Genomic DNA, 23,940 nt, shown 5'->3' on the forward strand with positions numbered 1-23,940 from the left:
CTGCTGCGAAGTAAACGACTGAGAGCAAAGCAATCGCCAAGATCCATTGTTCAAAAGCATAAACTTTTTTGGCACAAATGGAACCCCATAGTAGTGTAGACTACTCAGGTTTAATTATCAATCAATTATTATTGTGTTGTTGTAGCATGCTGAGCTTATTCTTTTAGTGATTCCTTTTTTCCTTTGCGTCAAGAATGAAGTTACCGGTAACCTACCTAATCATTGACATCAATGTGATACCAGCTCTGAGCGGATGGCTCCTTATTTTAGTGGATGTATGGTTTATTAATTCACAGTTCAGTAGATCACAGTTAAATGTGTTCATCACTGTCTCATTTTGTCTGTCAGTCTGATATTACCCTTGCTCGCCCACTACTCATTCATTAGTAGTCAGTTTATACAATGTCAACTAATAGGCTAATCTCCTAAAACAAATATAGACCTAAGCAATAACTACAAATAAAAACGAATTAAAATCAAATAAGGAATTGAACAAATACTACAATTACCATCCTTGGACTGTAAACAGCCCCTCTTTAGCGTATTTTTACACATACGCAGACGTGGTAAAACGCATCTATGCCAAAAATAAAACCAATTTAAATACTCTGCTGTTTATCCTGGTAAAAAAAGCGAAAGAAACTTCCGGACTTTGTACAGTAAGCATAGGCTACTAGCTACCACTAGGTGAACTCAAGCGACCAATTTGCGAGCTAGTAGTGCTAGTCTAAGACATTCTCTGGTGCTACCTTAAGCACATCCATTTTCTTCTACTAGCACTAAATGTACTTTACCTGTGTGTTTGGATTCAAGGATTAAGCCGATGGTAACCAAACTTTGTGCTTGATTTGCAGTTACAGTACCTAAGATGGCAGTTTATTACTTGTTTTTTTTTTCATCGAATTATAACGTCGACAGTAAGCTAACATTGTAGTGAGTGCTAGCTAGTGTAGAGTGTAGCTAGACCCTAACAACATTATAAAATAATTTGTGTTTGTTGTTAACCAGTCAATTAACAGTACCGTTTAACATTGTCCGCGTAAATAACGTTAGTTCACTAAATGGTGTCTTAGGTAAGTCAGAGCTAGCTGGCTAGCAAACCTACTCAGTAGGCTAGTCTACTGCCAGATCGTGTTACTAGTAGGACTGCTAGAGCTAGTGCTAGTTAGCACAACAGGTAACTAGCTAGCTAGACTGCAGAATGGTGTAGAATGATCAGAGTGATCTTGATCAGACAGCGCCTTTTAAACTCAATTTCGATTGTATTTTAAACCTAGTTAAATACCATAAGCCCATAGTAACTTTACAATAGGGTGTAATTGTACATGTTTGGTTCGAAACTAGTTGCACTTGTTGACAGTAGCTGATAACCACGTCACTGTTTAATCTGTTTAATACAACAGGATAGTGAAGTGTCCGATTTTGATCCTTATCCGGGGTTCAGCAAAATGGAAGGGGAAAATGCGCCTTTGTACTGCGTCTGCCGAAAACCAGATATCAACTGCTTCATGATGTGAGTAGTGTTATAATAAAACATTTCGATTTTGATTTGCACTGTCCATATACAGAGCAATATGTATTAGAAATAACATGGAGCTCAAATTTCCTTTGTGCATTACTAGTGGCTGTGACAACTGCAATGAATGGTTTCATGGCAACTGCATCAACATCACTGAGAAGATGGCTAAAGCAATCAGGGAGTGGTACTGTATGCCATGCCGAGGTGAGTCCATGCATGGCCTGACAGTCCTCCATCACAACTAATTCCTTAGCAGAGACTGCACATCCTTTTGGTTGTGAACAAAATAGGGAGTCAGGTGGCTGAGTGGTTAGGGAATCGGGCTAGTAATCAGAAGGTTGCTGGTTCGGTTGCCGGTTCGAAATGTGCAAAATGACGTTGTGTCCTTGGGCAAGGCACTTCACCCTACTTGCCTTGGGGGAATGTCCCTGTACTTACTGTAAGTTGCTCTGGATAAGAGCATCTGCTAAATGACTAAATCTAAAATAGAATTTGTTTCAAGTAAAATACATTTGTGTCATTGCTTGAATTGTCTTGCTGGTCCTTTACTGTGCATTTTTAGATAAAAACCCCTCATTGGAGATAAAATACCGTCCAAAGAAGAGTCGTGAGAAAGAACCTGATATGGAGAGAATAGAGAAACCAGATAAACGATGCAGTACCCCAGATTACAGGAGTGAAAGACGACGGGGATCAAAAGTGAGTAGCTTCATTTTTACTGTTCAACCTGGTATTTTTCCACTGTAATGGTAATACCAGTCTTTTTTAGTAACACTGATAGTTGAAAAATCTAAACTTTTGTCTGTGTCCTAGGTGAAGCGTTCTGCTCGTATGTGTGGAGAGTGTGAACCTTGCAGGAGAACTGAGGATTGTGCCCAGTGTGACTTCTGCAAAGACATGAAAAAGTTTGGGGGACCCAATAAAATAAGGCAGAAGTGTCGATTTAGACAGTGTGTCGTTCGAGCAAGGGTGAGTTTTCCGTTTCAGTTCAAAATATCCTGTTCTTTCAGTGTCCCCTGTAAAACGACTGACTGTTCCTTTATTTTGTCTAGAAAATGTTGCGTGTCAAGGATGAGGAATTTTCTCTTCGTGAAAGGCGAGATAATTCGTATCACAGACGAAGGAGATATTCAGAGGACTATGATAGTGAGATAGAACTCTACCAGCAGTACAAAGCAGCAGGATATGAAGACAACATGGTATTAGATGCAACATAATTCTCATGAAACACATATTGTTTATACTCTTCCATTCTAAATACATATCTTTCTCTTGCTTATGTGGTTGGTAAAACTTACTTAAGCTATTTGAATGACCCCCTTACAACCCTAGCTATGGCCCAGTGATGAAGATGATGGTCCTCCCTTTAGTCCTGTAATGAGAAAGAAAGCTGTAAAAGTTAAGCATGTGAAGAGAAGAGAAAAGAAGTTTGACAAAAAGGTAAATAATATGAAACTTTTTTTCTTGATTTTAAATCTTTAGACCTAAACGTTAGTGTGTCTGCGGCTGGTCAAGATATGAAAGATTTGACATGTAAAACATACCCGCAGTATGTATATACCGTAAAACACATTTCTTGAAAACGCATATTGTATATCAGTTGAAAGCTAAGAATGTTTAGCTTGCTACCCAACTGGAATATGCAATTATGCAACTATCAAGAATCGAAAGCCTTTTGTCACCATTATAAAACATACTGTATCAAACATACTGTATCATCATATATCTTTAGGATGATAAAATAGGATCCATTTTTGTTGTCAGCCTATTTGCAGAAGAATTAAAAAAAAATTGCTCAACTATTACTACTACTACTACTATGAGTGTGAAATACCAGGGAAATTATGATGAACTGACACCTCCTATGAAATGATACACAAACCTGTCTTAAACTCCAAAATATAACATTAGCACTGTGGTCAGTCTTTGTGTTTTGTTTGACATTGTACACCTTTTCCATGAATACTAGAAAGAGTCCCGGCGCCACAAGCAGAAGCAGAAGCACAAGGACAAAGTGAGACACACCGACAGGGTTGATGCACGGGAGGTTGCTGGGTTGCGCCAGTGCCTCGGGCCCACCTGTGTTGAGTCAGCACGAGCTAACTCCAAATACTGCTCAGAGGATTGCGGCATGAAGCTGGCAGCAAAGTAAGATGTCTAATAGTGAATGACCGTGACTTGAGATGCAAGTAGAGAATCCAAAGCCCCATTTAACCGATGCCACTTCTAAAACATATGATGAATGATCTTGCTGTCTCCTCAGTCGGATCTATGAGATTCTCCCCCAGCGTATCCAGCAGTGGCAGCAGAGTCCTTGCATTGCTGAGGAGCAAGGCAAGAAGCAACTGGAGCGCATCCGGAGGGATCAGCAGAATGCCCGGCTCCGCCTTACTGACATGGAGAGACGTTTCCATGAGCTGGAAGGCATCGTTGCAAAAGCCAAGCAACAGGTGGTCCAGCAGGATGAGGAAGTGGGTCATCTTACACACACACGCACACGCACACATTAATCCTAAATTGGGGTGTTACATTTAAATCTTAAACTGTTTTAATTGTGTTGTAGGTGAATGAAGGTGATAATGAAGACACAGACCTGCAGATTTTCTGTGTGTCTTGCAGTCATCCCATTAATCCAAAAGTAGCACTTAGACACATGGAGAGATGTTATGCCAAGGTGAGGAACGACTAATTTTCTCACAATGTCAAACCAGGATTTTATTGAATATTTATGTATTTCTGCCCTTTGGTTTATGGAAATAATATCCTACCTATATAATGGCATTTTCTAAATGTTCAGTACATTTTTTTGTAGTAAAAATAGTTCGCAAAAAGCAAATACCGCTTTAACATCCTCCTTATTCAAAGCAAATGTGCAGTCTACAAGTATTTTATTGTGTTTAATCTGACAGTATGAGAGCCAGACATCTTTTGGTTCCATGTACCCCACAAGGATCGAAGGGTAAGATGGGAAGATAAGTTCAAGTTTTCTTTGTCATTTACATATTAATTAGATAATAGTATAACAACAATTACTGTTTCTGTTTTCAGAGCAACAAGACTCTTCTGTGATGTGTACAACCCCCAGAGTAAGACTTACTGTAAGAGGCTTCAGGTCTTGTGCCCAGAGCATTCCAGAGATCCCAAGGTCAGCAAGAGTCAGCACTGGAAGCACAATTTTATTTGCCTTTTTGTTTAGATTGTATAGAGTAATGTGTTTGATCTGTAATTGTTTTTTTCTCATGTGGTCGTCTGTTTTGTTGGTGAGTAGGTTTCTGTGGATGAGGTGTGTGGTTGCCCTCTGGTCCGGAATGTTTTCGAACCGACTGGAGAGTACTGCAGAGTTTCCAAACGCAAGTGCAACAAGCATTACAACTGGGAGAAACTCAGGAGGGCTGAGGTGGACCTGGAACGAGTCAGAGTGGTTAGTGGAACAAGTCACAGTGCCAGTTTATTTTTGTTCTTATGAGGAAATCGAGAATAATGATCAATACAAGTCAATGTAATAACAATTACCGTAGTTATTCCATAGTTCAAATTCCATGCTCTTTGTTTTTGGAATGTTCTTGCTTGACAGTGGTACAAGCTGGATGAGCTCTTTGAGCAGGAACGCAACGTCAGGACAGCAATGACAAACAGGGCAGGCCTGCTTGCTCTTATGCTGCACCAAACCATTCAGCACGACCCGCTAACAACTGACCTCCGAAGCAACAAGGACAGATAGTCAGCAAGAGTCTGGAGATTGGCATATTTTCAAACATGTGAAGACAATTATTGTGATGACTATTATTATAGAGATCATCTCTTTTCCATCCTTTTATAGAGAACAGCCTATTCTTTTATCACAAAAATGTGCTGAAATTTGTGAATCTATATATTTTTCCTCTAGTCTGAATAATAAATGTACATTGTCTTAAAATAAAAATGTGGACATAAGATATGTCCACGAGAAGGGCTTTCACGGGTGTTCGCGCGTCTATGTTGCTTCACTCCGTGTTCCTACGCCTCGTCCATTACTGTTTAAAACGTAAACAGGACTACTTGTTTGTCGTTGCCTTCTCAGCATGAGAAAAGGTGTGGCGTGAGAGCGTGTGAACTGGTTGAAATGCGTGTGTCTCACGGCCAGTGCATGAGAGTTGGCAGCCCGGATCATATGTTTGGTCTACTAATGGTATAGTATCAGGGTTCGTGTAAAAAAATGCAGACACATACAAAAGGTAACGTGTTTATGCATGCAGTGTTTTTTCTTCAAAACAATCATACGTATTTGTTCATATTTAAGTGGAATGTAAAAGTTTGATTTAAAATGTTATTTTACACGCTTTTATTTTGAAAATTGTAGGGAAATCTGAAGTCATATTGGAGACGTAACCAGAACCAGTCTAGGGATATTAGACGTTCTCTGATATAACCATAGGGATTTAATCTTTGAGTTTAAGTATATCCGGGTCAGATGTACTCCGGAAGCAACACATGAGCAAAATGGCTGCAAACTTGAATTAGCCAACTGATGAAAGTCCCAATGGAATCTGGAGGTACTTTAAATATTTTACTCAATTTCGATAGTCTATAATATCATAAATGTCTATAGCTAAACTAGGTTATCCGAATCGAATGTTACCACCAGCAACTAGACAGTGGCGTAGCCAACTACTGTAGATTAGCCCATGTTGTGTTACAATTTGCTCTAACGTAAACAAACAATGCAAGTACAGTACGTAAGATCTAGATCGAAACTAAGGTAAGGGCTCGTACTCTTTGAAAGGTTTATGTTCTTAGATGAAAAACTAACACATTCTAGATAGTAAATAGATAGGAAGCCGGCAGCAGAAAGCAACAAGGTATTTTGCGAAAGCAGCGTATCTGAATGTTTACCAGCATCTTTCAAAAGACCCGTTGTTTCTTGATTATGTACTCACACGTTTCTTCCATTTATTAGATGCTACTACATTCTTAATTCATCATACTAAAGGCCCAGCAAGAAGTGAAGTTATCTACAGTACTGTACCGAACACCGAATACTACTGTACCTCTATTATTACATTCAGATAAACTACTGTACCCCAGCGTTACAAAACAGCGCGAGCACTTCATGCACAGACTATGTAAATTGATAATTGACGAGTGACCTGTCGGAAGGACTGGAGAACGTTAACCAATTGAAAAGGGAAACATGGATGGAAATGTGGAGTTTAGCAACCCAAACAATACTGTACTTGTAACGAAGATGAATGCAAGCATGGAAAATGGTATGGGAAGGACCTCTGAGAATAATGCTCAATTCGAGGTGTTGGCACCATCCGATTGCCATGATATTATTGCAAAACCTTCTGCTCAAGCAGTCCTCAAGGTATCAGACAGAGAGCCTGGGAGAGCTGTTGAAGAAGTTAATGTGGACTGGTTTGAGCCTCTGGAGGAAGACAATGATGAGCCTGATGCACCAAGTTGGGACCTCTCCGTGTTTGGCAGAAGACAGGGAGAGGAGGAAAGTCTGGCTGGAGAAAGTGAGAGGAGCGGCAGTGAATGGAACTTCAAAAGAACCCGCTCCATGTATGTTTACAGGGTTACTGTGTATTTTCATTAGTAACGCATACGTGTATTTGCATGCTTGCGAGATATAATGTAGGCTATTCACAATTGTGCTATGGCATTGTAAACTGACACTGAAGTTGTTTTAGATACTAAGTGTGAAGGCTATGGTAAACATAAGCATAAGGCTGTAAGCCATGTAGCGTAATACACACATTTTTGTCTTTTTTTCCACAGAAATGCTTCCATACTCTCCCTTAATTTGTTACAGTAAAACAAATGAGCAATTCAAAATTTACACTTGAGGGATTTGTATACTTCTAGTGACACTAATCTTTTATTCCTGTCAGATATCGGAGGAAAAGAGTGAAGCCAGATGAGGGATGGGAAGACTGGCCTATACTTGGAGACGGGTGGAAGCGGAAAACAGTTATTCGTCGCTCCGGTTCCAGTATGGGCCAGATGGATGTTTATTATTTGAGGTATGACTTGGTCATTGGTAAATGTTAGACCCTGAGCTAATGGTAATTCAATGTTGGCCCTTTTTTGGTCTTTTCAGTTATAGAAAACCTCAATGAATATGCCAGATGATTGATTGCTTTCCCTCATTTGTAGTCCGCAGAATGAGCGTGTGAGAAGCAGAGTTGAACTGGGTAAAGTCTTGGATATAGACTTGTCGATGTTTGAATACAAATTAGGAACATTTTCGAACTGCCAACCAGCGCGTTTAAGAAGGAAGGTAATGAGATACAATTTTCTGATCAGAGTGACAGATCCCTTCAATACAAAAATGTCTTAACATTTTATTTTCTGATGTTATGTTAGAAAATGCGGAAGGACAGATCTCCATCCTCTGAGTCCATCAGTCCCATCTCTAACCACAGACTGACACCAGGGCCAACCTCCAGAGTTAGCCTGTCCCCTCTGAGTCGCAGTGCCCTGGGAATTCCAGACAAAGACCCCATGTCCTTTCAGGCTCCTTTGAGTCCAGCCTCTGGAGAAAGTATACAGAGCAGTGCAACCAAGCTGCCCTGGAGTCCTACATCAAGACCAACTTCCTCCCTCAATGGCCTGGAGGCTTCAAATATCTGTTTTCGGTGAGTCAAGCTCCCAGAGTTATGTCATAACCTTACTCATTGTTTTGTTGTTGTTGTATGTAGCCTACAATATTTAAATGGAAATTTTGGATGCAGGATTTGTTTTTGAACTGTTAAACCTGAGACTGGCAAGCTGTTATACTTATTTGTTAATATTGTTATATTCTTCCATATATTTCAGCATATGTACCAAGTGTGGTAATCCGTACACAGTAACAGAGTCCGAAAGACAAGGGAAAAAATCATGTTGTCTCAGATGCAAGGGTATGTCATCACAAAAAGTATCAATACCATTACTCGCTTGTTTGTGCCATATTACAGTAGTCTCAAGGAACAGTGTATTCTTAATATTTTACTAAACAAATGGAATACAATTGGAATAGCTTTGAAGATGTTCCCATATGTCAAAAGTAGAGGTTTGAAGCAGTTCTTTGTATTCTTTTAGTCAAGAAGCCAGTCGACAATCGCAATATTGTCTTCAGAAAGGTCATTTGTATTTTTCTTTATTTACTAAATAAATCGTATACATATATACTTGTATACACTACCGTTCAAAGTTTGGGGTCACATAGAAGTTTCCTTGTATTTGAAAGAAAAGCTATTTTTTTGTTAATGAAAACACTTTCTGCACAGCTGAGCACTGCAACACCTTTTTATGGAAGAAGTAGTCAGCTGGTATTCTGTGAATCATGGAATGTCTAGCACAGTCACTGGATCTCAACCCTAATGAGCTGTTGTTGGAGCACCTTGACCATATGGTACATAAGAAGTGCCCATCAAGCCTATACTAGTGGTGGAAGGTGGTTCAAGAAGCATGGGGTGACCATAAGGCCATTTCTAAGTGACCCCAAACTTTTGAACAGTAGTGTGGCCTATATACATATATTACACATTTTTTGGTTGGATAATTGTTGATGGTGAAATGTGTGATTCTCATTGTTCCTTTTTCCTCATTATTGCAGTGGATCCCTTGTGGTCAGTGTGTGGCTTGCCTTACCACAGTGGATTGTGGGATGTGTGCCAGCTGCAAGCAAGGAATGCTTTTCCCTGACTCAAGAAAACCTGTCCGTTGTCGGAAACGCAAATGTATATGGCCTATCCATAAGGTATAGGCTCACATGGAAAAATAAGAAGAATTAAGCTGTTTGATTGGTACCATTATACAACTATATTTGTTTTCCAACCAAAAAGATGTTCCCAGGAATTTGATACTAGAGCCCGACCGATAAAGGATTTTTAAGGCCGATACCGATACAAATATTTGTTGATTTAAAAATCCGATATTCCGATGTCGGCCGATATAAAAAAATATTTAAAAAATACAGAAACGCGTAACAAAACAAACTGATTTCCCTAACAGTAGTTATTTGTAGTTTACATTTAGTCACTTTAAGCAGAAGTTCTTATCCAGAGCGACTAAGTACAGGGACATTCCCTGAGAAAAGTTAAGTGCCTTCCCAAGGACACAACGTCATTTGACATGGCCAGGAATCGAACCAGCAACCTTCTGTTTAATAGCCCGATTCCCTAACTGCTCAGCCATCTGATTCCTGTTATTATTTCCTCACTAAAATAATATGTTAATGAAGTTTCTGATAAATAAAATGTATAAAAATACAAACTTAAGATATGAAACTTCAACTTGTACCACAGAATGCTTCCTAAACTACTATTCTATAGAATTTAGTTGTGGAATAAAAGGCAACTGTGTGCTTTCATTGTCTGACTACAGGGGATACTTACAATTTGGACATTTTCAGAACCTTGTTGACAGGACAGTTACGCTTACGCGTTTAAATATGAAATATATCTTGTATGTGCCCGCGCTCCACAGAGCTCCAGTTATCAAACTAGTGATCCTGAGGACTTTTCCGTGGAAGTGGATGTTGATGGTGAGGAGGATGATTTTTGCGAGGATGATGAGGATTACGACGATGATGATGACGATGATGAGGTGACCAGCCTTTTACAATATCTGGGAAGCCTCTATCATGTGTAGAGTGCCCCCGGCGGCATTCCTGTCGTTGATCGTATGATTTCCTGTTCAGATGAAGTTTGGACTAAGTAGCTTTTGTAAATGGTTAAATATGTTTTTATAACTTGGTGTCATGATGTCCCGTGGTTGTTTTTCAGGAAGGGGTCAAGAAACGTAAGCGGCGTGCTTGCGGGCAGTGTCAGGCTTGTCTCAGCAGGAAGGACTGTGGTACATGTGATTTCTGTGTAGACAAGCCCAAGTTTGGAGGTAGCAATAAGAAGAGACAGAAGTGTCGCTTGCGTCAGTGCCAGAGGCAGGCAATGGTGAGGATTAAACATTTTTAAGTCATTTCTAATTGCTCAAGCTCAGGGGATGATGCTATCAATTGTCAATAGGCATGTCAGTGCTTGTGTCTGTATCAGTGCTTGATGATGGTGTGTTTGTTGCAGTTTATGGTGCTTTGAACAGCCTCCTAACAATGCTTCCAATGGCGCTCTTATGTGTATGTATGTGTTTGACAGAGACACTTGTTGCCCTTTCAGTTGGGTCTGGGTGAATTTGGGGCCATTGAAGGGACGGGTAAGATTGGCAGGCCAAGACATTACAATAAGTACAGCCGCAAGAAGGAGCAAAGGAAGCGAAAACCAGCAATTGACCCAGAGATGACTAATGATGTGAAGAAGGATTGTTCGTTGGACACAGTTGAGTAGCCAGTTTCACAGGGGTTGCAGAGCAAGGATGAGCTATGTAAATTTGACCTTGTTCATTTTAATGAATCTTCTTTGTGATCAAACTGTTTTTATTTTGTGGCTGGCTGTAATAGGCATATGGCTTTGAGCATACTAAAAGAAGAAAAAACATTTATGGAATGAACCGCCAACCATCTTTGCAGGTTTGATTAAACATCAGTCTACCATTGTCACATGTAAAAATACGCCTGTTAGAAAGACACTTTCTGATTGTTCACCTTAATTAACAGGTTGACCATGACTATGTGGACACTGCCAAAAGACATAGTTTTGGTGGCTATGCCCTCAGCAACCAATGCCTTGTACCAGAAGTGAGTTCTCCCTATCAGTATTCTACTCTACGCTTTTCTAGATTCTTCAATTTAATGTTTCTTTTGGCCATCAGAGAATGCCACCTTTAGTTATGTCTACTTATAGGTGTCTACATTTGAACATTACATATTCTGTTTTTTCTAAATGACTACGGTCAGTACCAAACCATTAAACTCTTCATGATACAGTATTTCTAGATGGATTGAACCCAATATTGCTCCCATAGCTTTCAACTGCTGCATATTTGGTGTAACGTAAAGTGTGTGGTACTTTCTCATTTTTGAATAGGCAAACACACAGGAAAGATATGCCAATGCACCCATACCTGCCCAAAGTTTACTAAGTAGCTGTAGGGGAGCAATGCAGAAGATGGATAAAGATGTAGTCGTGCACTCAAAAGAGCCAGAAGACGAGGAGGAGGACGAGGTCACACCTATGGTATGTAGGACTAGTCAGCCGCAGGGGCGGTGGACATTTTGAACAACACAAATAAATAATTAAAACATTACTATGTGGTCCCCCAACACTGTGGATCAAGAGTCAAGACTAAACCAATACACCTTGGGGGTGTGCAGACTAGTTTTATTACACCTTGGTGGTGTGCAGACTGGTTTTATGGCTTATTATTCTTAACGATTTCGCACAAACCATTAAAAAATTCTAATTATGTCTGTACAACTGTAGGCCTATATTCACAGTATTATGAATGAATTGTGATTTATCTGGTATCTATTCGTAGTGTGTCAGATTTGACTAATTGCATTACTGTACAAAGTTAGAGGTACGCTATTTGATAGATTCCCCCGTTCCCCCTACCTGGGGCTTCCAGTGGGGAGACCTGAGGCCAACCAATTCCAGCCCCCTAACTCTTTACCCTCTCATAGATAACTCAGATCTTCAGTTTGGCTGAAACCTCATCCTTGTGTGGGAGCAATATGGATCACGAGCTGCTGAAACTGCTGGAGGCCACTCGCAAGGCAGCACTGCCTATCCTCTGGTATGCAATTATGATGGAGGGCCCACAGCTGCAACTTGTCCAGTGCAGCAAGATGTCCACCATGACTGACACTGTTGTGCAGATCAACCCAGGCTTCTGCTATCAGGTGGCTGTGCAGGGCCAGCCTCTGCTCCTCACTCACCCGCTCTATGAGGGTCACCCACCCCGCATGACCTCTGTGACCCTGGTAGTGAACCTGCTCTTGGATCTTGAGAGGTACAGGGTATGCCAGGGGGTCCCTGACCCAGAGCCATCTTCAAAAACTGAACCATTTATTTGTGAGCGAGCATCCACTTGTGACTTTCTGATTCTTAAAGATGAGGAATGTTGTAAGAAATGTAGTGCTTTAACCTGTTTGTAGTGGAGAATTGGTACTGCAGTATAATGTGTCAATGTAAGGATTTTGAGGAATGTTCATCACCTTCCCTCAGTATGGAGTCTACAAGGGATGTTTGATAGTGCCCCAATAACCACACCAGAAGTACTTATTTTGAGTGAATGAGTGAGAAAACGTTCTTTGTTTTCTTGGTTAAGGGGCTTTTTCAATTGTTTGTAAATATATTTCTAATTATACACAATTAAAATTTCATTTTGAAAAAGAATGGTCATTTTCATAACAGAGTTTAAATACATTATGAATGAAAAAATAAATGTTTTTTTTGTTGCTGTCATTGTTTCCTTTTTCAAAATTATTTTCACTAAAGAAATTAGATGCTCTGTGCTCTCTTACGGGTTAGACAGAATGTCTAAATAGCTTTTTAGGAAGTATAATACATTTTTTATATAAAAAGTATTTACTAATAAATACAAATCTAAATGTTATGTTATGTAGACATACACCATATTTGTGAAATACGTCTCAACTGATTAAATTACGAACTTTTGATTTAGGCTATTGTAACCATAAGTGCACGATCTGGACTATTATATGTTTATTACATAAATATCTATGTATTTTTTTGTCAAATGTTTTTTTTAATATTCTTTCTAGGGAAGAGTTTAAAAAAAGTGTTAATGAAATACTTTAATACTTTAAAATGTGTATAGCTTTGAGGAGTCAGAACAGATACAAATAATGTTACGCTGCGTAACTACCGGTAGCAATTGATAGGTTGTAATGGCAGGTGTGATACTAACCGAATGTTATTACTGTCTCTGACGCGCACGTACAGCGTTGGACTTTTAACCTGGCTGTTCAGTGACAAGAACTGCAGAGTAGGCTACTATAAACATCTACGCACAATGATAACAGATGAATGCATGCTGTCCAGATTAAGGCGGCGTTTTTTCTTTTGGATATAACGTTCTTGAGGTAGGCTATGCGCAAGACTTCGACGCAAGGGAGGGGAGGTCTGATGACGCGCGAGAAGAGGTAGGCTAGTTGATGAATTGCAATTAGGATTGGGGTAGGCTATACATTTGAGAAGAAGACCATTGGAAAATTCGGATCCTAGGAAATTTGATAAATACATGGTTTAACCAGTTACCTCTCATGGCTCAAACCATTGATTTCACCTTGGCTTAGGGTTGAACACCTCCGCAAGCATCGGCAATGCACTCTAGCCTAGAAATAGGGTTCTAAATTGCTATGTCGTTCTCGACCATAAGGACCGTTTGTCATGGTCGTACAATTGAGCAACGGAAATATTGAAATGCATTTGTAGGTTAGCCTATAATTGACATTCGTCAATTTGCGATCCAAACCCGCACCTACCATCGTCCATTCCAGGCAAGTAGCAGGCTGTGCACCATATTCTCTGTAATATTCTTGAGAACAATAACATGTTTCCAAACTGCCTATAAAAACACATGCCATAGGCTATATAGACTAGCATATATCGGCATTTTCATCTCATTTGAAAGATTAAGGTGTTTATGCCAGCCTACTGTGCAGACCATTTTACCGAGGCTTAATTGAGAGACTGGCTGCCACATGTCCGCAGTTGTTAATGTATTTTAACATACCAAATGATTATTTTTAACCTCACAGCTAATCCATGTTGTTATATTATGTTTATCTTCCAGACATAATTTTTGTCTCATTAAGAGTAGATGGCGTAGCATGTTTGAGTAATATTGTGGCAAAGCATGACCTTATGTTCAGTATCTTTTGCTGCATACACTATTATTAGGCTGGTGTTCAGATTCAGGCCCATCAATATTGTGCCATCTATTACAACATATTCACCTCAATGTACAATAACTTTTCACATCATAGAATCTAGAATCAAGTCACCCCATAGCCCAGCCGGACTAGCATAAACACTTCTTGAACAAGGCAGCCTAGATCCGAGGGTCTTGTCCCAATGTGTTCTCTGGGACAGCGCCTCGGGGTAATTCACTGCTAGTACAGCTTTGGTCTGTCTGGGAAGCTGATGTTATGAGAAGGGGATTTTACAGTCTTTCAACATGGTCTCTTTTTGGACTGGTGGTAACTTTTGCCTTTGTAAGCTCACATTTATATTAAATGGGGTCTGGAAAACAGCAACCAATCGAACAATACTATTCAAAAAAGCTTTGTGAATGGCCTTTTTTCCCCTTGGATGATTGGTGTTGCAGTTTCAAGGCAACATCTCTCTTTCCTCTATGCTCTCTCCCAACCTTGATTTTGATTTGGGATGAATATCTTATTCCTTTTCAAAGAGCAGGCCCCATGGTCAATTATGAGTGTTAAATTAAAATTCAAAGGGCCTAGAATTGGGTCTTGACACAGGTGGATAAAAACACGCACATTGTCTGTCGGACATGCATTCACCAAGATTACTTATACCTTTATGGCATCACCAAGTGGTAATGTAGGCTATTTCAGTAAAAACGTGTGTACCCCACTGTACACAGAATTACCATACAGAGACAACTGGGAGCGCATGACTATAACTGTGGCTCCACATTTCGTGTTTTTTGAACTCCCTCCAACACCAGCAAGGATTACATGCACTGTGTAAAGTGGTTTAAATGACCTGGACATGGAAAGGATTTGGGATACATAGAGAAATCGCTTCAGGTGTTTCAGAGGATTGGAGAGGAGAATTGTAGTAATCCCCATGGATGTTGGGGGCACATTCCATTCTTTATTACTCACTCCTCCCCCATCTCACCAATATCCAGGTGGAGCCATCAAAATATTGCTATCGCTTACGCACTTGTGTTTGGTCTGTAAAGATAAGGAATCAAGGACTGCTCTTATTCAGAATTGGTGTTCTGGACACTGAGTTGTGCAAAAGCATGTCTGGTTTTCCAGCCGTGTTTTTAAATCATGTTGATTGAGTCTTTCAGGGATGTACAGGTCTTGGTACTCTTCACAGTCCTAAGCATACACTTTTAACAGTTCTGCTATAAAATTATTCTTTAATTGGATATTTTTAAGGCAGTGTGTGTGTGTGTACATATTTTAGTCCATTTGCTTAGAATTAGGGAGTTCCAATCAGGGGCAGCTGTGTCAACACTAGCTGCCGCCACCATAGGAGCGGTGCCACCTGTCCTAGTGACTTATGGCTACTCAAGTGGCCTTAGAGAAAATTGATGTGAGCATTTCTGTTAGTTTCTGTTAGAATTAGTTATAGAATCAGGTTGTTAGCATGAAAACCAAATGATAATAGCGTGCTATTTAGTAAAAGTTATACTAGACATGTTAATCTGGTTGAAACAGAAATACTGGCAAGAGCATTCAGAAGGAAATGCATACGTGTGAATAATTAAAAAAACAAACAATTGAAACAAGTAGACTGGATTCAGGTGACAGCCTACTGAAGAAAAACAATTTATTCATAAAATGGAGATTCACAGGGTTTATGAAGTTTTTGGCTCCGGATTATTCATACTTCAGAGAAGGCCTATACAGGTCGAGACAGTATTTGTTGGCATTAAGCACGTTGAAACGTTGGTAGAAAGAGCCTTGACTGTTTTAGCCTCCAGAACCCTTCCCTGATCTTTATTTGCGGGATGCAAGCTGCACCGGGACAACCCTGTCTCAGTGCACTTCATGTTTTAATCAACATGGTAGGCTACTTGATACCGCTATCTCTATGTCAATGTAACACACTCTCACTACCTGTATATGTGGTCTCCTTATCATGACATTCATTTACCCTCCTCTGTTTCTTGAGAGCTTCTCTGGAATGTTGTGCTTTACAGTGTTCTTGTGCCTGGACTTCTACACACATCTGCACACCAGTTGCAACCCCTGACTCATACTGTCTGATAAGCTGCTCTCACAGGTGTGTGGACTGCTAAATAGAGGATCTGAGCTTAATATAGCCCCCAGCCTTCTTAGCCTTGTGTTTTTATTGATCTGATTAATAGTGTAGACTGTGGAGTGGGAGATACTACTGTTAGCTGTGCTTCTGTTCTTGATGTGGAGAGAATCATTCTTTGATGCGATGGCTACCTTCTGGCTCTGGCCAACACTTTTCTCAGTTCCCTTCAAGCAGAACCAGCTGTTCCTTTCTGTCTCCCCATCTTATCCTGAACAACTGTTTCTCTTGGCTCTGTTTGTTTGGTTATGGTTAGAGATTTGATTTGGTACATCTTTTAATATCCATACACACCCACTGCCAATGAAGTTAATCAGGAATTGGATCTTTAGATTTAAGTTAATCCTCGTGATGGGCTTTGACTGAGTACAGTAGCAGTTGCCTGCAGTAAATGACTGCTGTGACAATTGTTTGTTTAATACGCTCCTCTTTGTCTGTCAATAGGAGGTCACACAGTGGAATTTTCACACCCTGTACAACATACTTGGTCCAATTCCAAGACCAGAGCCTGTGGTTCATGTTAACTAAATGGGGATATTTGAGGCATGCTTTCATATGAAAATCGGTCAAGCATCCATTGACATTCTCAAGATTGATATTGAAAACAAATTATTCTCTTGCAGTGGAAATACATTTTGGTTTGACAGTGAGAAAGACAGAATTAAGTGTTCAGTTAACATTTATCTATAGGTCAGGTGGTAAAAAAAAGGGGTTATCTGAACCAATTATACTAACCTTAACATTGTGGTACCGCTTTTAGTGAGTACATTAAGGTTACCACTGATTTTGGCCATGAAGATCTACCCTCTGTGGATTTATTCTTTATAATTTGGACTGTGTTTATTTATTTTTATACATAGCCAGATTCACAAATATTGTTTGCTTTGTAATGGCCACAATATTGGGGTCTGTTGTCCAGACAGAAACAAACATCCGCATTTAATTCTATTGGGGTGGCAGTTTTCTAGAGCAGAATCGTGCTGCTTACTTTTATTGTTAGACTTAGATTTATTCCACACTCTTTGTGAAAGTTATTATTTCTCGCTTGAGGAATGAAACACAGGGTTTAGATTTCTCCCTGTACATCATTGATTCTTCTCACTCCATTTGTTGCTAGATGATTGTTTTTATCTCTTGTTTAGTTACCTTACTTAACAATATATACTCCCCCCCTCCCCAAAGAATAAAAGCCTGGAATCAAAACTGCATAAGAACACACTGACACTTAAGGTTAGGTATATATATTTTCTTTGCCATCCTTTGGTGCAGATGTCAAAATTAAGATATTCAACCGAACATTCTTTCAGCGGGTGAAGCTTTGGCTGGGAGTTTGAGTTTCAAGACCCCACAAATCACACCACATGGAGGTTAAAGGACGCCTTATCACATCAATGGGTTTGGGGACTCCAGGTGAGTTTCAACATGTCAATAGCCTACTGAAATATGGGCACTGTTCCTTTATTCATTTGATCTATTTTGATCAGTGGATTATGCTTGTACAAGCCCAAAGGTTATTGAAAATGAACTGTGGTTTGTCTCTTGGCAGTTACTGGTGTGAAACCAGTCTGTAGTCTTCTCTTGGGAGCTGAGGCCAAAATTGAGTTGTTGACTCACAGTTAACATTAACAGCACTGTTGTAATTAATCTTATAAATAGTTGTAAACATGCCTGTTTGGGAAAAGACTAAAGTGATACACTTATTCTACCACATACCAGTTGCTTTCCAAACCATTTTTGTAAGCTATAAAGAACTGCCCAGATGGGGAACTGTCCCCTTATTAGGTGGTTTTTCAAACACACTCATGTTATTGACACATTTGACACATCTCTGATGTGTCTTTCTTTCACAGATCTTCAAAGCTGTCAGGACACCAAACTGCAAGCAGAACGCATCTTATCACTGCAGGAGAGGAAGCAAGCCCTCGAAGCTCTCCTGAGTAGTCGAGTTGGAGAACTGAAACAAGTCTGTTTGTTAGAAGCGGTTAGTTTTGCTTTTGATAATTTTCTATGACTGGCGGAAAGAAAAAATGGTTAAAAAAAATCTTAAATATTTTGTATTGTAATACAGCCATGTAAGACAGAACCACTTGAAACATCTCTGAACCTGATTGATGTATATCAAAATAAAAAATCTAACTTTAGCAGTGAAATCAGAGCTGCATCTCTCATGGAAAACTGTAAATTAATGTTTGCTTGATTTCTCCATACGCAAAGCCTGAAATACTATGGACCGGTTGCATCTTTTTATATTTTTACTGCTTCACACTTTTTTTACGGCTGCATCTTTTTATCTTTTTACTGCTTCACACTTTTTTTCTACTCCAAATACCTTTCAGCTTCTCTACAATTATATTATGAGTGCAATGTAAAGTATTTTAATGTACTGCTCAATGCAGCTATTTCAATGTATAGATGCTATAAATGTTCTTGTATGTCATCAATTTGTGTTAGTTACTTCTTAATAAGCCCTGTTGTGGTTATGTGACTTTTGACATTCCTTTTCAGGAGCTGACTGGAAAGCTCCCACATGTTTTCCCCTTGGAGACAGGAGAGAGACCTCCCTTGGTACAACGCAGGACTGGTCTGGCCCCTATCTCTAAGGGAGAGGTATTAAAACACTCAGAACAAATATAAAAGCTGTACTATATCTTTATCGGCTGTCAACACATAGCTAAATGCCTTGTTCTTTTCTGTAGGATGAGTCAGGCCAGAAAAGACAGATGAAGGCTCTCTTCAGTGGAGCTTTGTACAAGCATTCCGAATCAGACAAAAATGCCCCAAACAGCAAGAGGACTGTCCATCGTGGATGCCATACAGGTGTGATAGAAGTATCTTACAAAAAAGCGAATCCTATCTGAATAGTTTCTGCCATAAAATGGGAGAATGAGGATACGTTGTACTGTATTGGGTCATTGAGGAGCTTGCTTTCCCTATGACCTTGTTCCCTATGACAAGTTTGTGTTTTTTACTTTTCTAGAAGATGCTGTCATGTCAGAGAGTACCAGCTCCATGTCAGATTCAACATCACATGACAATGGTGAGGCAATTCTCAACATTAGCTAATGTCAAAGTATTAAGATCAGTCATCTTAGAGCAGAATTGTCATACACCAAAATCCAATGAATTGATGGACATTGTGCAGCCATTAATAATAATTTACATCGATCACATTTCATTGAGAACAGAGTTGATGAGATGGGTGAAAATACTTTTCTGAATTAAATGACCTGCCTGTTAGGGGTGTAACGATACACTCAGCTCACGATACAATACGTATCACGATACTGGGTGTACGATACAATACATAAAATGAAACTGAAATTCAATAAACAGATTTATTTCCAAAACATTTTCAATAACTTTCTTTGTTGTACATACAATTTAGTTAACTCAGTTCAAGCGATTTCTGTGAATGCAATGAATGCACGCATGACACAGGTGCAGAGTCGCGTGCTGGTAGCTCAACCAATAGGATCAAACGGGCGTCATATTGTAAAAATATTGCCATAACTCGACGATACGTATTGTACAATTTTTGTATTGCCATATATTGTTCCACAATATATTTTACACCCCTACTGCCTGTTCATCTCTGTAAAACAGTGTTCATTTTCAGCTCTGAATTAGTTACATAAGCCTAAATCCCATGGTGTTCCTCCCCCAGAGGAGTTGTCTCCTGGTGTGGCTGTGGACCACAGGTCTATGTCTCACCCACGCCTGACACTGGGGAGCCCTGATCACAGGATCAGTAGGAAGCTGTCCCCTGTGGAGATCTACTATGAGATGAGGACACGTCGCAACTCAGTCACAAGCTCTGTTAGGTACTGTTACGTTTAACACAGAAGCCTTGATTTTTGGTGCATCCATGTGTGCATGTGTGTGCACAGTCCTTGCTATGCTTCTTTGTCCAATGTACTCTGTTTTCTAGCCCTAGTCATTCTCTACCAAGGAGTGCATCTAATGTGGAAGGCAGAAGTGTTCCTGTCACTCCCCTCTTGGCTCGAACAGCTCCCATCAGTGTTCATGTCAGGTAATATTGTGTTTTTCTGGTCACTGTTTCAGCCTAATATGTAGCACGTGTAAATAATTTAACCGTTTCAATTTGAAAGGGTTTTGTTTTATTTTCTATGTTTTATATAATGTTTTATAAAACAGCTTAAGCTATTTGTCGAAACACTTTGTGGCAATTATTTTGTATGTGACCTGTGATTTAAGCTCTTGGCTTACAAGATGTGTTTTCCATCTCTTTAACAGATCGGATGTCCCAGGGGGGATTGCTCTGAAGCAGTGGTCAGGCAGTCTGGATGTACCACTCATGATCCCTCTGGCCCAGGAAGGGTCCGCTTCGGAGCGCAGAGGCTGCCCATACAGTGCCTGTGCCCGACGCAGTAACAGCTCTGAAGCTTTGCTAGACCGCTCTGGCCTTCCAGAGGACCCTGTCCCAAGGAACGGGATGCCCTCTAGGGGAGGACCCTACAAGAGCTCTGACTCCCTCACCGATGGCAAACTGCGCCACATTCACCTGGGCAGCCCAGAGAGACACTTGGACGGCTTAGTGGAGCAGAGCAAAATGCGCCTATCCATGGGTGGCAGAGGGGCAGGAGGTGGTTATAATGATCTCCTGATGGATTACATCTGGGGAAAACAACAGCAGATGCAAGTGCAGCACCAGCTCTATCAGTCAACAGGCAGAATCTGGCAGGACATTTCCTCTCCACGATCCTCAACTGCTGCTGTACCTCCTCACACCAACGGCTTCTCCCACTCACAGGTGCACCTCCCCAGTGTTGCGTCTCCTTACAGCCCCATGGTGATACGTGGCTGCAATGCCGAGCAGCGAAGAGTCAAAGTTACCCGGACCAAATCCTGTGGGCCTTTTATCCCATTGCAGCAACATCAGCAGGACACCATCCTGCTATCTGCTTACGAGTCTCCCCACCCTGCCCCAAGTTCCACCACCTCCTCTATCCCCAACCTGCACCCTTATCAGACTGATCTGTCGGGCCCAACATTCAACCGCAGGCCCCCACAGTTCTCTCTTCCTACCCCAGAGGACTCAACACGGAGCTTGCACAAAGCCCTTGCACTAGAGGGTCTTAGAGACTGGTACCTCAGGAATGCCCTAGGATTTACCCCTGCCTCCTCAAAGGGCCATGAAGCGGGTGTTTCTCGCCTATCTCACCCACATCCATTGGTGCACCAGGCATCTATCCAAGGTGATCCACTAAACCTTCACAGATCTCAAATGCCCCAGTCAGCAAGCTTCCATGGTCACCCACTGCATGGAAGGTGAGTATTTCTCAACTTAATTGATTGATTTGAAATTAACTGTATTGTTCTGTATTGATTTTCATCCTTTTTATGGTAGGTCAATGGAGTTCTCCCTCTATCAGGAGCCCACTCTTCCTCAGATGCAAGATACAACTCCAAAGGAGCCCAGTCCTGATCCAGGCACCTTGGTGTAAATAAGCAGATCTACATTATCAAACATGCACATGACACACACAAACACACACACTGAAGAAAAAGTGACCTCAGATAAAAACATTATTAACCTCAATAGAAAAATACTTATGGACAAAACTGTAGCTATAAAGTCTGAAAAGCTGAGCTTTAGCATTTTGCTATATGAGGCATATAGCAAAATGCATTTTGCTATATGCCTAAGTACGCCCAACAAAGTTTGACTTAAGTTCCAGAAATTTGAAGAGGATTTGCATTAGAGCTGGGTTGGCGTACTAGAATATTCTTATAACAGTACTAAAAGCTGTATGGCATTACTGGGCAAAATCTACTCAACAAGATCCTTCCTATTAACTCTAAAAAGGTATCTTTTTTAATGAAAATATTGTATATGTATTCTAAATGGCTATTTTGTATCTGAGATATAAAGTATACTTATAGTTATATAAAAGAGGTAATTTATTTCTCATTTGTCTTGTGAAATAACAGTATGTAATATGGAATCATATCATCTAAAAGTATTAAGACAAGCTAGTGAATGTGTAAACTTGTTTTAACAAAATGTATGGATATTACACGTCTCATGTATCCATCTTTCCATTGATTCATAAATGCTTTTTTTTCTTGATTTATTTGTTTAAAGGGACGTAAAGTAGCATACATGTTTTGTCTCAGTGTTAAAAACAAAACCTATCCATTAAATAGTTTGTTTAATCATTTTTATTGCAAACATTAACAATTGGATAAAGTAGGTCAAAATACTTCACGAAATTGGGTTGTTATCTATGATGTCATTGGTTGTGACTCTTATATGCAGGTACTATACATTGTACATAGGGTCTAAACACAACATCTATTTTGTGGCTGCTGAAATGAAGGGATAGTGGTACGGCAAGTTACATGAGGGCTGTTATCAATGAAATTCTCTTAATTGTGTCTGTGTCATATGGGGCACTTTAATGTCTTCATGCCTTACCCCCTGTTACAAAGGTATTGACAAGGGGAGCTTGTTCCTCACTCTAAAATAAACGCTGAGATTAAGGTCAAAGTAAAAGGCTAACAGGGTATCTAATGCTCAAACAGATTACATACAGCGTCACATTTTATTTGGTAGTTAATATATTGTAGATTCGATATTAATAATACAATTAACACCAAATTTTAAAATGTTAGCATAATAGGCTACTTACCACCTTCTGTATGGAATATCATGTAACAGAATCAGTTGTATTCTAAATTTCCATTTACTCCCCATTAGGCAATGGAAGGAGTGCAAAAAGAATAGGGCTATATAGAATGGAAAGATGTCAGGAGCAGGTCTCCTGCCAGCTAAAACATTTTTGGTTCACATATGACTTTATTTTGTTTACATTGATAAATGTGTGTTTAAATGCTAAATCTTATCACTGCCTATTTACTTTTCTACTCTACTATCTGTTTAACATCAATGTTGGGCTAGGGTATTCTTTTTCATGATGGAATTACTGACAGCAGCAGTCTAATGATTGATTATTGCAGTGAAGTCTACCATATGCATCACCTCCATGATCATTTTATTTGTATTAATTCATGGAAAAGACTAATGAATGTCATGATTTATTTAAGAAGCTGACGTTTTTTTTCTGCTCATGTATGTATGTAGCTCATTGTGGAATGTGGTACTGTATAGTTTCAAATGTTGGTGTTTTCATATTCTGTATTTAATGTGAGAGGTTCTTCCAGATAGTAAAACCTGAAATCAATGACCAAACTGCTGTGCACTGGGGGTCGTAAATGTATTTTTCAGGTAATGTACTTAAGTCTATGAAGTAAACTAACATTAATGTAGCTCAAAGGCAAATTTATTGCAACTATATATTGTATATTCATAAACTTAATACATTTTTGTATTTCTGTGTGACAATCCCATGCTGTTCTCAGCACCAGCAGGAGATTAGTGTTGGTTAGTGTGTATGACAGACAAGGTTTGAGCAGAATTTGGCAGATGGATTAGAAGTGGTCAATCGTTATCCATAAAGTATACCGCTATACTCATTTTATTCTATGCCT

The 23,940-nt window shown here is 39.8% G+C and overlaps 3 protein-coding genes across 7 annotated transcripts; all 3 read left to right on the top strand.

Moving 5' to 3' along the window:
- Positions 1-677: 677 nt before the first annotated feature.
- cxxc1b (CXXC finger protein 1b) lies at positions 678-5,475 on the top strand. The gene is made up of 14 exons (XM_062463078.1): positions 678-826; positions 1,404-1,513; positions 1,623-1,723; positions 2,082-2,218; positions 2,333-2,488; positions 2,572-2,718; positions 2,852-2,959; positions 3,489-3,667; positions 3,783-3,990; positions 4,083-4,193; positions 4,429-4,478; positions 4,568-4,664; positions 4,788-4,940; positions 5,094-5,475. The coding sequence occupies exons 1-14, from the start codon at positions 824-826 to the stop codon at positions 5,238-5,240; spliced, it is 1,707 nt and encodes a 568-aa protein (XP_062319062.1). The 5' UTR covers positions 678-823; the 3' UTR covers positions 5,241-5,475.
- Positions 5,476-5,950: 475 nt separating this feature from the next.
- Positions 5,951-12,844, top strand: mbd1b (methyl-CpG binding domain protein 1b). 5 transcript variants are annotated; one of them, XM_062463112.1, is made up of 16 exons: positions 5,951-6,051; positions 6,456-6,765; positions 6,856-7,066; positions 7,396-7,527; positions 7,661-7,784; positions 7,871-8,142; positions 8,324-8,406; positions 8,588-8,628; positions 9,105-9,248; positions 9,977-10,096; positions 10,276-10,440; positions 10,639-10,818; positions 10,941-11,009; positions 11,097-11,177; positions 11,467-11,616; positions 12,063-12,844. In XM_062463112.1, exons 2-16 carry the CDS (start codon positions 6,690-6,692, stop codon positions 12,534-12,536), a joined length of 2,322 nt encoding a protein of 773 aa, XP_062319096.1. In that variant the 5' UTR covers positions 5,951-6,051; positions 6,456-6,689; the 3' UTR covers positions 12,537-12,844. The 5 variants fall into 5 exon arrangements, with proteins under 5 accessions (XP_062319096.1, XP_062319101.1, XP_062319071.1 ...); XM_062463117.1 differs by having other exon boundaries at positions 6,859-7,066; XM_062463087.1 differs by having other exon boundaries at positions 6,456-7,066.
- A 528-nt stretch (positions 12,845-13,372) lies between these two features.
- ccdc120b (coiled-coil domain containing 120b) lies at positions 13,373-22,034 on the top strand. The gene is made up of 10 exons (XM_062472213.1): positions 13,373-13,903; positions 17,738-17,838; positions 18,279-18,409; positions 18,934-19,035; positions 19,125-19,245; positions 19,406-19,465; positions 20,093-20,249; positions 20,357-20,458; positions 20,683-21,717; positions 21,797-22,034. Exons 2-10 carry the CDS (start codon positions 17,790-17,792, stop codon positions 21,891-21,893), a joined length of 1,854 nt encoding a protein of 617 aa, XP_062328197.1. The 5' UTR covers positions 13,373-13,903; positions 17,738-17,789; the 3' UTR covers positions 21,894-22,034.
- Positions 22,035-23,940: the final 1,906 nt, after the last annotated feature.

Source organism: Osmerus eperlanus, chromosome 1, assembly GCF_963692335.1.
Source record: "Osmerus eperlanus chromosome 1, fOsmEpe2.1, whole genome shotgun sequence".
NCBI classification, from domain to species: domain Eukaryota; kingdom Metazoa; phylum Chordata; class Actinopteri; order Osmeriformes; family Osmeridae; genus Osmerus; species Osmerus eperlanus.